The 16510-nt window shown below is 39.7% G+C and overlaps 1 protein-coding gene across 4 annotated transcripts; it reads right to left on the bottom strand.

Annotated features, from left to right (window-relative positions):
• Nucleotides 1-3207: 3207 nt before the first annotated feature.
• Nucleotides 3208-12193, bottom strand: LOC100694678 (kynurenine--oxoglutarate transaminase 3). 4 transcript variants are annotated; one of them, XM_003444204.4, is made up of 14 exons: nucleotides 12076-12193; nucleotides 9134-9224; nucleotides 8791-8852; nucleotides 8198-8342; nucleotides 7896-8045; nucleotides 7710-7796; nucleotides 7342-7464; nucleotides 7124-7244; nucleotides 6579-6655; nucleotides 6404-6493; nucleotides 6144-6330; nucleotides 4305-4378; nucleotides 4130-4216; nucleotides 3208-4026 (listed from the first exon to the last, which is right to left on the bottom strand). In XM_003444204.4, exons 2-14 carry the CDS (start codon nucleotides 9221-9223, stop codon nucleotides 3970-3972), a joined length of 1350 nt encoding a protein of 449 aa, XP_003444252.1. In that variant the 5' UTR covers nucleotide 9224; nucleotides 12076-12193; the 3' UTR covers nucleotides 3208-3969. The 4 variants fall into 4 exon arrangements, with proteins under 4 accessions (XP_003444252.1, XP_005451227.1, XP_005451226.1 ...); XM_005451170.4 differs by having other exon boundaries at nucleotides 12090-12176; XM_005451169.4 differs by having other exon boundaries at nucleotides 12029-12147.
• Nucleotides 12194-16510: the final 4317 nt, after the last annotated feature.

Genomic DNA, 16510 nt, shown 5'->3' with positions numbered 1-16510 from the left:
GTGTTTATTTAAGGTTTTGTTTCTTTCATTACACTCTGAGTTGACATGTGCTTTTCAAACATTACCTTTAAACTGTTTAATATAGTGGCCATTCCATCCACTCACCTTTAATCTTTAATAGTTTTTAAGCATTGATTGTTTCTAAGAAAAACAGTAAGTGAAAATAGACTTGTGTTTGTAAATGGACCCCCCCCCATGTTGTGTAGCTTTCTGGATTTTATACTTATTGGACTACATACTTATTATATAGGCTATATAGTACATAAAATCAGAGTTTGCATGTTTTATGTAACTGAAATGTTTAATTATGTGGGCTAAAGAAAATAAGAAATTTATAGAGTATATTTATATGAAACAAGTGTATACGTACTGCATTTGATGTATTTTAATGATATATATAATGCATATTACAGAATGTAGCACCTGCATATGTGTAAAAAATGTCTTTGATCTGCCAACCTTTGAGAAGTTAAAATATCTGAATCGTAATTCTAATAATTAGTTTTCCCTTTTTGTTTAACTGTACGTTTATAGCTACGGGCAGGGCCAGTAGAGAGTAGACAGGACAGGAGGGAGAAAGCAGGGGGGAGTGATCTGGTACGAACTCAAACCCTGTAGCATTTCAGTATATGGGTAGCCTGTTCAAAAACGTGTGCTATAATGGTATCTCCAGATTACCTAAGGAAGCTCAAGCCCAATGCATGTGCAGAAGATTACTGTTACACATTATGAGCCACCAAACATACTCAAGAGTGCATCATACACAGCAAGGGTACAACTGGTGAAACTTAAATACATAAAATAGAGGTAAAAATGCAGACTATTAGTGTCAGTATGAATGAAGCCACTGGAAACTTACATACATCATATATATATATATAGAGAGAGAGAGATGCAAACATGCTTACACATCATATGTAGAGTTACAGTCAGGCTGATATTTTTTCTGAGTCAAGGGAATCTGAACAGAATTTCCCAGACTTAGATAAAAAGCAGAAAATAACAGGCTAAGAATTGCTAGATAATATTAATAATCCAGGTTAGGCTAGGGAGGTGTTTTCCTTTCTCTGTGTTTTTTCCAGGAAAGGAACAGATTCAGACGAGCTTAGACGTGGACGGAGTGGAGCAGAAGATCCCCAGGGGGAAATGGCAGGACTGCCACGTCGCTACCCAGAAGAAGATAGTCATAATAATACTTGTTTTTGTTGTGGTATAAAACTGTATTGCCCGCTTACAGGGGTATCCTTTTTGTGAAGCAGACTGCTGGTTCACATCCAGGTCCACACACTTTAACTTGTAATTTCAACTGCTAAAGTGAATGAAAAATGGAATTAAAAGTAGTTGTAAATGTAAGGAAAAAAGTGAACCTGTTGGGGGGTTGCAATGATCAGGAAGTATTTGTTTGCAAGTTGATGTAGTTCCATGTCATAGCAGAAGGTGACACTAGAGCCAAAGATATGATGTAGAGGGTAGACGAAGAAAAATGTAGAAGTTGCAGGAGAGCTAGAATATGAGGGAATGGAATTGTTGTTGGTGCTAGCTAAGAGGATGTAATAAAGGCAGGAAGCAGAGATGAAAAAGGACTGGTTGTTGAGAAATAAGTAGAGAAAGAAAAGAGGGGTGAGTAAAAATGTTGAAAGCGGATTGTAGAGAAAACACCTGCTCAGGTTGTGGCTGAGCAGGTGTTTTCTCCCATTGCGTTTGGTTGTGATTTGTTTTGGAGCATGGCAATAAATGTTGCATTCATGGGGATCCCGGAAATATTTTTCAACAATTTATGAAAGTTTGAGTACACGGCCTCTGCATTATCAGCTTTAAAACGACACAGGACATCACATTTTTCATAAGTATTCAAGCTGACACTGAAGGTAACTTTTGTCAATTGAGGGCTGAAGTTGTAGCTTAGCAGCCAGGTAACAGCTACACGGCGAGCTACATGATTACAGTGGCATGAATAGCCGTTTGACATGTAATCTCATTTCTGTCAGTTTTCAACAGTTTTTACAAAATTAAATCTCAGTCCATTACGCTGAAATGAGAACAAAACGACTGCAAAAAAAATCTTATGAGACAACTTCACTAAGAGGTTACATAATTTATATATACACTGGATGTTGGTTAAATTGTCATCTTCCCTAACAGGCTAAGTCGCCCCATAGTGGATGGGTGGCCATTTAACTTTCTGCCCTTCTTTCTTACAGTTTGCACTCAAATTTTCACATTTAATATTATTACTGCTGAGTCACCACATATAAAAAGACGATTTATTCCTCTTCTGTCTGAGGGCAGGTTGCTGTTTTTGTTTTTAAAACTGTCTGCATGTCCCAAATGCCACAGATGTGTTATGTATTTTACCTGTAGTACCAAGTATCACTAAAAATCCAAAGAACAGGGAACATTTCCCTAGGAATTGTTAATCAGACTCACAGAAGCATTACACTCAAGATAAAAGGGCTTTTTTTCAGGGGGAAAAAAGTCCTAATTGGACTTGTGCTTTTTTCTTTCTGACTCCTCCATAGTTATGAACTCACCTGAATGGTTGTGGTGCCAAAGGCAAGTGGTATCACAATGCTGTATGAGACCTTTTGTTTTTGGCCAGGATTAATTAGAGATTCAATGAGATTCACTTGTTCCCATACATTACAAAAAGAATTTCTAATCCAACAGTTGAAAACAGTCCTCTGTACTCAAAAATGTTATCTCACATCCAAAACTAGGAGTAAAAGGTAAGAATGATATCCCTGTGTTGGTGTTGTTCCTGGATCATCACAACTAACGTTGGAACAGGTTCAGATATTTTAACTGGTTTTCCTCCTGAGTGGTTTTACTGTACTTTAGTTAACTGGATTCTATTTATTTCATAAGGCTTTTAACCGTATTTTATTATTATTTTTTTTAGTAACGTCTTAATGTCGGGGCGATTGTAGCTCAAGAGTTGGCAGTTCGTCTTGTAATCGGAAGGTTGCCGGTTCGAGCCCCGGCTACGACTGTCTCGGTCGTTGTGTCCTTGGGCAAGACACTTCACCCGTTGCCTACTGGTGGTGGTCAGAGGGCCCGGTGGCGCCAGTGTCCGGCAGCCTCGCCTCTGTCAGTGCGCCCCAGGGCAGCTGCGGCTATGTAGCTTGCCATCACCAGTGTGTGACTGGGTGGATGACTGAATGTAGTGTAAAGCGCCATAGGGACTAAGTAAAGTGCTATACAAATACAGGCCATTTACCATTTAATGTGTTCTTTTTCACAGTGAGCATGCCTGCGCTCCAAAACAAACTGCGCCAATGAGAACAAATCAAATGATTTAAGCAGAGAAACAGAAAACAATAAAATAACACCAAACTTTGTCAATACATTTAATGCTCAAGCTTCTTTGTGCTGCTCGCTTTAGGGATCGCCACAGTGGATCATCGGCCTTCAGCTCACTCCATCCCTAACATCCTCTTCTAATAAATCAACCCATCTGCATGTCCTCCTTCACTATATCCATGTACCTCCTTCCTTTGAGATCGTTCCCTTTTCCTCCTGCCTGGGAGCTACATCTTCAGCATCCTTGTCAATACATTTAATAACTGTACTTTTTAAAAGGAGTCTTAAACCTTTATGGATGTTTGGTACCAGCAGATTGCTGTTAATCTAATGATTAGCACTAAAATTTTACAAAACATTTGATCACAATAAAGTTTTCACAAACCAGACCCATAGTTTTAGTGGAAAGGGAAGACACAGAAAAGGCACAGTTACAGCAGATTCTTCCTTCCTGTTCTTTTGTGTTTCATGATTTAACCCTCTACAAATAACAGCCAAAAACAGAATGACAAAAAGACTGACTAGGGTTTTTTCATCTATTCAATATTTGGGTTTCCTTTCTCCTAACACACTGTACAATTCAAAATACGTACTCTATAATCAACTCTTCTAATACATTTGACTAATTTCCAGTTAGTGTGGAGTTTAAGTCTTCCGAAGCACCTCCCGTTAAACCTTTGTCCAGCTCTTCAAGATGCTCCGCGCTGCGTCGAGAGTACCATCTTGCTGTTAAGAGAAACAGGAAAAATAAAAACTGCACCTCAGCCAAGATTCATCTTAACTGGATAATTTTAGAGGTACTGTGTTTATTGACACTTTGTGTGTTTACCTTAATGAAGCAAAGGCGAATATATTTCTCAAAGTCTTTTGTAGACTCTTCTCCAACAAATGCAGTAACTGGAATGGCTGCTAGTTTCTGTATAAAACATATATATTACCATTTTTTTTAAAAAAGCATTACAGAAACACATTGCTCCAATATAGTAGAATGAAGAAATATTTACCTTTTCTTTAATCATCCACTTTACAAACTTGTAGTCATAGGCTTCATCCTCATCCATATGTGAAAGGTCCTGATCTATAATGAACACAGAGAGGGGGAATATACATTTTAAGGGTTAGAAACAGTCTCACTGACCAGTCATCAGGTCAGCAGATCCCTACTGGGTTATTTTTAAGGTGTTGCTGCAGCTTGGGGATTTTTCCAGCCTATTTCTTATGACAATTACATTTAATGAATAATATATTTATACTCAAACCTCACTTAACTGACTGCAGATGATCAAGTACACACACAACATGCTGCAATACTCTTCAACCACTGTACCTGTCTGGCCTTACCAACTATGCTACCGGCTAATTCATGGGATGCCGTTTGGGCTGGTTTTGTCACACAGGCATGGGAATCTGTTTGATCTAATATTCATAAATTTTCCACATGACGGTCTACATATGCAGGGCTCATACGCATTTTTCAGGGTCAAATTCAAGCACTTTTTAAGCACTTTCAATGTCCATTTTCAAGCATTTCCAGCACATTACCAAAAAAAGAATGCATGTTTAACTTAGCATCACCTCAGTAAGGCCATGTAAAAATTAAAACTAAAATTTTTAGGTTGACTTAAATGTCCTGTGTTCCCCTTTTGTTAAAACACCAGGGAACTTCAGTAGCACAAAAAAAAGTGGCTATTCTTTGTGCCCATATGGATCAGTCCCTCTTATTACTATTATTTCCATAAGCCTTAAGTTGGTTAGTTAAGTATCGGACTAATGTTTAAACCTTTTACTTGAGTAAACTCACATTACTGCTACTACTAAGTAATGTTAGCTAAATTCACAGCATATTCCATAAATCACCAAGCCATAACTAACTGCTATAATAGCGCGGCCGTACTGCATCACACTCGGTGCATTTCAATCATTTCTCCAGCAAGTTTGATAGCTAGCAAAATAATAATAATAGTTTTAAAAATGTGCACGTGTTATGTACACATTCTCAAAAATTATTTACTAGGACTCACCTATCATGCGACTCGAGAGCACAAACTCCGCTATTGTCGTTTCCATCAAACACTCATTTAACAGCTATCTCCAGGCATGTTAGTGCACTCATCCCCGACTGTCCGAGGGAGTGGCGGGGTCACACATTGAAACAGACTGACATGCAGAGGTGCTAGGCAGCCCGGGCGGAGAAATTTTGCTTTTAGACTTTGCGACTCATTTTATTTCTCTATCTGATAAGAAAACTATTCGTTCAGAAAGTTATATGTGGTAAAAGAAATACAGTTTCAAGCACTTTTAAGCACCACATCTGAAATTCAAGCACTTTTCAAACCTCAAAAAGACTACATTAAAATTCAAGCATTTTCAAGGATTTCAAGCACCCGTAGGAACCCTGCATAATTGCCTTTGTTACATCAATAGCAACTGTCAGTTGTGATTGCTTTCTTTTTTGAGTTAAAGGAAATGGTAAATGGACTGGTTCTTATACTGCTCTACCTGGGTACTCAAAGCGCTTTATACAACTAGCCTCATTTACCCGTCCACACCGATTCATACAGACACTTTTTCCTATGTTTTTTCTATAGAGGTTCTTTATATCTAAAATTCACGTTTGGCATACAGACTGGAGCAGCCAGGAATCGAAGCACCAACCTTCCAATTAGCAGAAGAACTGCTCTACCTCCTGAGCTACAGCCACTAAAGCACACAGTATAAATATGAAAACAGAAAATTGTTAACTAGACCCAGCTGAAGTTAGAACACAGTACCAAACTGTAAGAAACACAAGTCACGTGTAACTAAGTGTTTTGCGATGTCAGTTTAAAATTGCAGTAACTCACTGAGAGCTGTGACATCCACGAGCATGAAGTAGCCTCCCTCTGGGATTACGGGAGTCATGCCAGCCTCCTCCACAATGGCAGCAAGGCGGTCCCTCTTTCCTTCAAGTTCATCTGCCAGTGAAGTGAAGTAACACTCAGGCTGATCCATCAGCTCATAGTTTAGGAGTAAACCTTGTGCCACTGCCTCCTGACAAGAAACACAGCTTTAGAACTGAAGTACAATCACGAGCCTGCATAATGGAGATGTTTGGTGGACTTGCCTGCAGAGGTGTGGGACAGGTGTACAGGGAATTCTGCATGACGGTCTGAAGATGCTTCATCAAGTGCTCAGGTCCAATAGACCAACCAAGCTAGAAGATACAAATGTCACAACAAGGTCAGATTAGTGATTAAATAAGTCACTGTTAAACAATAACATGGCTTAACACGACTTACCTTCCATCCAGTCACACTAAACGTCTTTCCTGCACTGCCAATAGTAACAGTTCTATCCCACATTCCAGGCAGAGTTGCTGCAGAGAGAAAACAATGTTGACATGTCAGAAAAGTCAAATACAAAGTAAAAAGTAAGTAAAAAGTAATTGTGTGTTTCAACAATTTGGTTCACAGTCATAACGGTAGAATTAATAAATTAAAAACACATAAGCAGGCGCCAGTTTGTGAAAAACGTCATTTTGATGCACAATCTTGAATACACTGTCCGAGCTGGACATAGCCGTCGCTCCTAACTACATTTCATGTTTGTAGCTGGAGACCTGCCACATACGTAGTACACCTTAGAAGTCACAACCATTGTCTTGCCACCAAAATGCCCCAGTAATTTGTCATAATTTCAGCACTGTCTACAGGGACATGTGGATGATTTCTATGGTTTGAACCCTACATAAAAGTTACAGAGTGTTTAAACACTCCAAACCTTGTACTGACAACACTGACTGGTACTTTTTCAGTCAGAAATGCATGTTGACCAATACACATACCAATTTTGACATGCTGGTGTCCCCTGTAGACGAGCCACTCATAAACCTCATCACTGAAGCACAGGGTGTCATGTTTAATGCAGAGGTCTGCGATCATCTGCAACTCATCTTTGGTGAAAACCTGCAGGAAGAAGACAGGAATGAACTCGTCGGAGCAACGGTCATCGTCTCAGTGGCTTTTTCAAACACAGTGACAGATAACTTAGCTGTGTGCTTACCTTTCCAATGGGATTGTTGGGAGTGTTGATGATGATGGCCTTTGTCTTAGAGTTGAATTTACCTGCGAGCTCATCTGGGTCCAGAAACCAGTCAGCGCTTGTGATCGTCTTCTTTCCAGATTTCTGAAATGTTGAAGATTTGTGTTAAAGGTACTGACATCTGCTAACATCCTCAGGCCAGAGCAGCAGGTAGACAGTGCCCCATGCACTGAATTCAGATGAACTCTTTACAGCACAGCACATCTTTCTAACAGTGAATTTTCTCTTTTCTAATGTTAATAGTTTCTTTATATGTTATACAGAATAGGTTATATTCTTTTTTGCAGGTTGTTTTAAGTTGTATTAACTAAACACATGGCCATACTTACAAGCCTTAGCGGTATCAACACAGGCTTGCCCCCGGCCATACGAACCATAGGTACATAACAATCAAAGAAAGGTTCAATAATGATGACCTGGAAGAAGGAAAATTACACAGTGAATGCTCTGGGAGAACATTTGTGGACGTAAATATGAACGTTTTTGAATATGAAGCAAGGGAGCAAAGTCCTCACCTCATCCCCTTCTTCCACTAGAGCTTGGATGGCGCTAAATAAGGAACCATAACCACCAACCGTGACCAGAATTTCTTTTAAGGGATCAATCTGACGTCCATAGACCTTCCCATACACCTGAGAGAGGGCCTTCACCAAAGATGGGTGCCCCTTTTCAATAAACACAGAGCATAAGTGGAAGAAAAGAAAAACCATGAGCAATGTAGTTACTGCAAATCTCTCATAATAATGCAGTATTCATTAAGATGGTATGGGAGTTTTAACACACGAAACTCTGCAGATTGTGGTCCACAAAGACTTACAAAGCCTCTTGTGTACTGGTTCATCCTGTCAACTGATGCGGCCTTCGCTAGCGCCTCCTTGACATAAGAAGGTGGAGGGATGTCTGGAAAGCCCTGGCCCAGGTTAACAACAGATGGGTCGGCTGCCAGTGCGGTGAAAGCCACCCTAAAGTAACACAGGAATAAAGCTTCACTAGAAACAACAGAAATTAGTACATATTTCTGACCAAAGGGCAAAAAGGGCATATTTTCATATTTTAAAGTGGTACAAAAGTCATCCAACAAAACACAGAACGATTTCTATGAAAGGATATTAGGCCCTTTCAAGCCAAGAAAATAAATTATAAAAAATGTAATGGAACAAATTCACAAATGCTCTGACATTAAAGCCAAAATCAGTAGCGGCAGGAAATAACTTGTACTACACGCTCCTCAAGCATTTTGCATAAAGTTCCCTTTGAAACTCACACTAACGGCACAAAGCATAACGAGCTGCTGGAGTGGAAAAACTGCTGGATTACTCCTCATGTAACATGTGAAGTCTGACCCTGATCAGTGGTCTGTTAAAAGAACTCCTGCCCTCTCTTATAAAGACATAGAAATGCTTTACTCACCAGACATTCTTGTCCAGTCCTTCAATTCTTTTGGCATGTGTGTGCCGTGACATCATTACGTGCTGCAACAAAATACAAAAAAGTATGACAACTTCCATTACTTAACAATTTCCAGTCACCCAACATAGAGGAAATTGGAGTGGTGGTAAAATAATCATCAACTAGCTGAATCTTGAGAAAACGAAAAAGTTTCAGGACGTTGCTCGATGGCTGTGTAGCTTCTCCAGTTATACATCTACAAACATCGCTAACAAATCAGTTCAATCAGTGTATCCTGCCAGTTAACAACCACATATCACATACCCTGGGTGGCTCAGTTCAAATCTTTTTAAAGTGCTGTTACCTGTGAAGTAGTAAACCTCTTTCTGCAGGTTACATGAGCTGATCGACATGTAAACCTGGAGCAGTTCAGGACCTGTCGTGCAATGCTCATGCTGCACAAAAAGAAAGGCAATTAAAAGAAAGTGAGTTAGTTTACTTCTGCTTTCCCAGTATAACCTGTAGCTTTCTGCAATACCTTTGCTGCTGTGACTATGACTTTTTGCTCAGTTAGATGCCTCCACATGGATTCTCCACATTCTAGTAAAGGACAAAGTCCTGTTTTTTTTTTACAAGACATCAGTTATCATTAACACCCCAAACTGGAGAATGTAGTCCAGCAAATTAGCTATTAAATGCTCTTTTTGCCTTTGGGTTAATTTAGATTTAAAAACAAAAAAAATAGGATTTGAATGCAAAGAAGTGCAGCCAAAAATGGGGTGAGACACAGATTTAATTATAAGATTAATTATCTGTAACTGGATCGGGCAATGTACTTCTTCAAATGTGGTAACAATTATTAATGCACTTAATGTAATGCTTTTTAAATTTGTAACAGAAGAATTATTCTTTAACAAATCAATTCAATACATTCATAGGAAAATTAATAAATAGACAATTTTAAAAACACTTGCTCTTTTGTATTTGTTTCATACACATTAAGATTTGGCATGACATCTGCGTGTTTATCTTGGATTTTATATTCTTCTTAAAGTTCATTTTCGAACTTTCAACTTTGGGCTTTGATATCTTTTTTGCACAATCAGTGTTACCAACTCCTCAGTAAGGAAAATCGCTATTAGCTGTCCTAAAAGTCGCTAGAAGTCGCTAAATGACATCATTGCCTAATTTGCATAATTGGTCATGCTAATGTAATTGTAACCTATGTTGTTGAAGAGAGAAATAACAACGTGGAACAAGACATAAAGTGAGTAAAGCACGTCCTAAATGCAGTTAGAATTTATTTAGAACTACAAATTAAATTTCTTTTAGCAATTATTGTTTTTTTTTAATGTCATAATTCCAACCCTGCAGCTTTATCTGGGCTTGGACCGGCAAAAGTGACCCGAAATAGGCACTCTGGTGGAGTTACTTTGTGTGTGTGTGTGTTTTTACAAGTAGTTTTAAACCTTGTGATCCACAAAACAGCATAATAGTAAAAGAAGAACTGACTGCGTTACAGGCAGTGCGGGAGCAGCGGCTTCGCTCATGCGCGATTCATTTGCCGTTTGGACGCATAGGTGTGAACGTCTCCTGCCCTGATAGCAGCTGGGGGAGGACTACCCTCCGCCTGTGAGCGCTTTGGCACGGGTGAGGTGCCCACGGCCAGTGTTTGGAAGGTTACTTTTAAAATGTATTCCATTACAGAATACTGAATACATGCCCCAAAATGTATTCTGTAACGTATTCCGTTACATTACTCAATGAGAGTAACGTATTCTGAATACTTTGGATTACTTAATATATTATCGTGCTGTTTACAACTACGTGAATGTACTATTGCTGTGATTTATTACTGATACTGAAGGTCCGCGGCTCCGAACCGTAGTAAAGCGACCTGTGGCTAATACAGTGGGTTCCGTGTCGGGCTGGTAGCCGAAAACTAGCTTTACTTTGTTGTCTGGGTCAACTTTGCTTGCCAGAGACAGAGAGAGGCGTTGAAAGGCTGCTCCAACGGAACTTATTTTTTCCGGAGGAAAACACGAACACGGTGTACAGTTGAGTCTTAATAGCTTACTTACAAATGGGCTCGTCAGGCACTCTTCTTGGCTGCAGTGGTTATTATTATATTTACATGCTTCCAGCTCCCGTTTTTGCTCCGTGACAGCTCGGACTTTTCCTTTCTCTCCCTCCCTCCCTCACAGACACATAACGTGTATGGTAGTTCATTCTCGCTGCAGCACGGACTACACTGCCCATGAGGCTACATTCTTTAGGGCCATGCCTGTAGCATTCTGCCTTTTAGCTTAGCACAACAACAACAACAACAAAGCGCTCTCTCACCCAGGAAACACGCAGAGAGAGAGCGCGTCACCCTGTAACCATGGCAACCGTAACGCTGCCGCCTGGAACAACATTACGTAGCTGTCAAACAAACCCAAACAGTCCTGACCCGCGACAATATGAAACAGGGAAGTACCGCCGTGTAATCCATTTATTTCAACAAAGTAACTGTATTCTGAATACCACCTTTTTAAACGGTAACTGTAACGGAATACAGTTACTCATATTTTGTATTCTAAATACGTAACGGCGGTACATGTATTCCGTTACTCCCCAACACTGCCCACGGCAGCACCGCTGCTTGTTGAGAGTAAGGGCGATACGCGCTATCACGTCAAAAAGTCGTCATAAATAAGTCTCCAATAACACCAGAAAAAGTCGCCAGATTTGTCGCTAGTCGCTTTTTAGAAAAAAAGTCGCTAAGGGGGTCTGAAAATTCGCTAAATATAGCGACAAAGTCGCTAAGTTGGCAACACTGTGCACAATGTTGCCATTGCAATAAAAAAAAAATTACAGCAGTAGGTAGGTGGCGCCGATGTTCTTCCCTTCTATGTGGCGAATTTTGGCACTAATGGCTTGCCATACCCTTCAGCCCACTGTCACGTCACGGGTACTGCTGGGCAATACCGGGGAACTATTATCCGGTAGGGAGACACTGAAAACCCATGAACCGGTTTCACCTGCTGACTTTCCCTTAGTCGGTTTGTGCAGCTCTGCTGCCTGACGTAAACATGGATGTTCTCAGTGAAACATCTGAGTCATGTGCTATCGTCGGCTGCAGATGAATACACAGCACCAGCTAGCTGAAGCTAACGGTAGTAAAAATGCTGATTTAGGGATTAGCTGCTCCGTTAGCTTGCTATGAAACCCTCTGCTGACAACCAATACTATCAGCCCTTCTTCACACATCACATACCATGCAGTCGTAGAAGTTAAGGCACTGGCTCTGCAATCAGAACTTACTTATTAACACTTACAAACAGCTACAGCAGTCAAGAGGAGGAGGAGACGTCACTGCTGCTGCGTTTATAGCTACCGGAAATTTGCGAGTTTTAACTCTTAGTGACACTTAATGATATGAGTAAATGGCTCGACTCATGAGGAAAAGTCATACACGCTTTAATTAATTTTTAGAAATCCAACGAAAGTCACTTAACACTTAACAGCATGAGGACCGTTAAAACTCTTAAGTTCACGTTTCGTCTTCAATTATTTGTTTACGTAACGGACATGAAGGCAGCACTGTACTACCACACAGGCCTGTGAGGTGACGTTTGTGTCACGTGTGGGCTAACAAATAATGATTTCACCTAAGTAGTCTTTGCGGTCACTTTTTTACTCTGTCCATTAGTCCATTATTAAATGAGTCGGCATCTATAAGCCAGCTGATGATGTTAATGTCACGTTTAACAAAACAGCCACCACATCCAACTAAACAGTCCTGGGTGGATTGTTTATGAGTCTGTGCCAAGACTGACACCGTGGCAATGTGTAACAAGACATGCAGGGTTGTATTTGGAAACAAGGTTGTCGAACATTTCTGCGTGAATTAGACAATACTGTGCAAAAGTTCAAAGTTCTTATCTGGACTTTGGCTGCTTTTTTACATATATTTCTAAATATGTAAGAAAAATTGTGTACGTTTCTGTTCTGTGTCCTGTGTACTTATGTGTCTTTTTGGCTGCTGTTACAACCAAATTTCCCCTTGTGGGACAATTAAAGGATTATTCTATTCTATTCTATTCTATTCTATTCTTTTTTACTTATTTTAAGGCCGCTACTTTTACCTGACCATTTTCAGAAAATTTTTTGTCTGTTTGTTGAGCCACTTAACACTGACGTGTGAACAATTAACAATTAAAGTATAAAAAAGCTTGTGGGGATAGGTTAATTGGATAATCCAAATTGTCACTAGGTGTGAATGGTTGTTTGTCCCTGTGTGTTAGCCCTGCGACAGACTGGCGACCTGTCCAGGGTGTACTCCGCCTCTCGCCCTATGACAGCTGGGATAGGCTCCAGCGCCCCCCGCGACCCTGAAAAGGATAAGCGGAAGCGAATGGATGGATGGAAGTATAAAAAAGACACCTAACTGAGATGATATCTTTAGGCACTTTGTTTCTACCAGCCTTTAGCCAAAAAAAAAAGAACGCCTCAAATAGCTGATAGCCAAATATTTGGTATATCTCAGCATAATGTGCAGTGTGTGGTTGAAAATGTGAAACTGGACAAGTGAAGGACAAAACAAATGAACCCTGGACAAGTTCTAGGCTTTAAAATAATATCTAGAGCAGATCAACAGTATCTGAAACTCATGTTCTAAAGAAATGGAAGAAGAAGAAAAAATCCAGCAAACACCTGACATAGGACCTGACAGATGCATTTGGCCCTTCAGTTGATCCAAGGATTTTCACCAAGTCAGAAATGGTCTTGGTGAAATCCTTAAGGAAGGGAAATACAGAGAAAAGATTAAGGTATGCCAAATTACACAAGAACTGGACTTGTGTGATGAAGCCAAATATGAATTTTTGGTTAAATTGTGTCAGTATGTGTGGAAGAGGTCAGGAGAGAGGTACAACAGTGATTGTCAACAGCCAACTATAAAACATGGTGAAGGCTCTGTTATGGTTTGGGGTTTGGGGCTGCATGTCAGCCAGTGGTCTTCTGGATCTTGTCAAAATTGTTGGGATTTTGAGCATCGACCATGCCTGGAAAGCATCTGATTGGCAGTAGTTTAATTTGTTCCTTATGACAATGATCCCAAACACACTGCCAATGCACTAAAAGCATACATGGATAGAAAACCGAACAACTGAAGAGTATCAGGCATGGGTTGGCCACCCTGGATCCAGGACCTCAACATTATTGAAGCAGTCTACGATCATCTTGACAGAAAGTGGAACAAAAGGTAGCTAACATCTAAACAAGAGCTTTGAATGTCCTGCAAGAAGCCTGGAGAAGTATTCCTGAGGAAATTACCAGAAAGCTTGTCTAAGAGAGTTCAGGCTATGATGAAGAATAAACGTGGTCATACCATATATAGACTTTTAAGCTCATTAAAGTTGTACAAATGCAGTTTTTGCCTTACATGCTGTATTTCTCTGTATGTTTGCAGATGTTTAACTAAACCTGTGCATTATTTTACATGTTCCTAGGAAAATATAAAGACATGAGGGCTGTAATACTGTAATTCTGCAAATTATATAAAATGAGTTTATTTATTGCTGTTATTATTTGACAAAACAACATTATTTTCTATATTTTATATTAAATCAGGAAACCACAGAGGAATATGGGATGCCTTGCCAGAGCTTTTCTCTGGCGTATCCCTATTGAATTTGCAATCATGTGTCCGTAGGGATATTTGAAGACATTAAATATCTGACCGCCTTTCTGAGAAACCTGCCAAGAAAGCACTATCAACAGCATGTCGCCTTCGGATCAGATTTTTATTGCTTTAAAAGGGTTTTACTGTTACAGTAAACTTTGTGTTACATCACTCTTAAATCTCGACTCCACTGATTTTCATGGATTTATTTCCAACTATTTCTTTCATAATAAACCCATAGACTGAGGTGCCTTAAAATGGATTACATTTAATCAGAATTACATAACCAGATTATCAAAAGAAAGATGTGCAAATATATTTCCATTTTTTTATTCCTTCATTGCATTTTGAATAAATTCTACCAATTTAAATTCCAATATAGAAAAAGTTTGTGTAGAACGCTTCTGCTTATCCTTTACAGGGTCGCGGGGGGCGCTGGAGCCTATCCCAGCTGTCATAGGGTGAGAGGCGGGGTACACCCTGGACAGGTCACCAGTCTGTCGCAGGGCCAACACACAGGGACAGACAACCATTCACACTCACATTCACTCACACATTCACACTTAGTGACAATTTGGATTATCCAATTAACCTATCCCCACAAGCTGCATGTCTTTGGACGGTGGGAGGAAGCCGGAGTACCCGGAGGGAACCCACGCAAACACGGGGAGAACATGCAAACTCCACACAGAAAGACCCCGGCCTGATGGTGGAATTGAACTCAGGACCTTCTTGCTGTGCGGCAACAGTGCTGAATAAATTCCAAATTTGCTAATTTTTTTATTCAGCAACCAAACTCCTTTGTACAAAGGTAAGGTTTTCTGAGCTGTATGCTTCCATGGAAACAGCTTTCAGATGAAATGTGGACGTGGATTAGATCAAATCATCAGGTAAATAAACTTGCAGCCTTTGTTCACCCAAATATGGCTCTGCTTCAAGTTTCCAACATAGCAATTCTTGCTAAGTAGCAGTGGGAGAGTGGGAAAGGTGGCACCAGAAATAAGTCAAAGTGATAAAAGTCGTAATGTTATTCTAACCAAAGAGGGGCTTTCTCGGCTTTAAATCATGGCTACACTGAATGTTTCTAAGGGGACAGTGCATAGAGCTGAAAAACAAATCAAATGTTAGGACACCATCACAACATCACTATATCAAGCTTTGTTCCCTGAGAAAGAGAGAAAAGAAACTTTATCACAGATGTAATTTTATAAAATAAAGAACAGAAAGTTCCAACCATAAAAGCTCCTGTCAAAAAAGATCTATAGAGGTCCTAAAGCATTAGTGTCAATACACAACTTCCCAGGACTGGAAGCAAGGCCAGGCACTTTAGAGAAACCAACATTTCACAGTGGATGATGAAAAAGCGTTATACTGGTTATGGGGATATGCAAACAGTACTCTCACTGATATAAACTACACAAAACAAAAGTAATGAAAATTAAAACTATTCTATTTTATTCTAAGCTACGTATTCCCTCGTGATAAATGATCTATCTCATAGATCATGCCAGTTGTTTTACACTGCATTAACTGGACCTAAACTGAGAAGAGAAATAATTAAAATATCACTGGTGTATACTGGTTTAGAAGCTGCAAAGTGATTCACTAAGTGAATAGATTAGCCTTCAAGAAGATGGTATCGGGTAGCATCTGCTCTTTAAGTTCTCTACAAGATACAGTGGAAGTGCTGCTGGACTAAAATTGATGGCAGTGGAAAGTACGAGGCGATGTCTTAATGGCACTCTAATATTTTACATTATAGTAACAGCTCACTCAAACTGCACTATCAGTCTGTGCAGCAGGAAACAGAGGCAGTATTTGTAATACTTGTTAGTTGATGTCTGCAACAGCCACAAAAGCTAACAGTGTTCAAAACAACTTAAAAGCTTTCCTGCAAGATAACAAAAGTATAGCACAAAGAGTCTCTAATTCCTTAAGTTGAATTCAGTGGTGGAAGTTACAGAACTTTTAAATACTTTCACTAATCTGTGTTTTACTTAATTGCTTTTCAAAGGCAAACTGGTTTATTTTTACACTGGTTTTACATAATGCGGATCCGTTGTGCTCATTTCC

This window comes from Oreochromis niloticus, linkage group LG23, assembly GCF_001858045.2.
Source record: "Oreochromis niloticus isolate F11D_XX linkage group LG23, O_niloticus_UMD_NMBU, whole genome shotgun sequence".
Classification (NCBI taxonomy): Eukaryota; Metazoa; Chordata; class Actinopteri; order Cichliformes; family Cichlidae; genus Oreochromis; species Oreochromis niloticus.
This window is presented reverse-complemented; position numbering and strand designations above follow the sequence as displayed.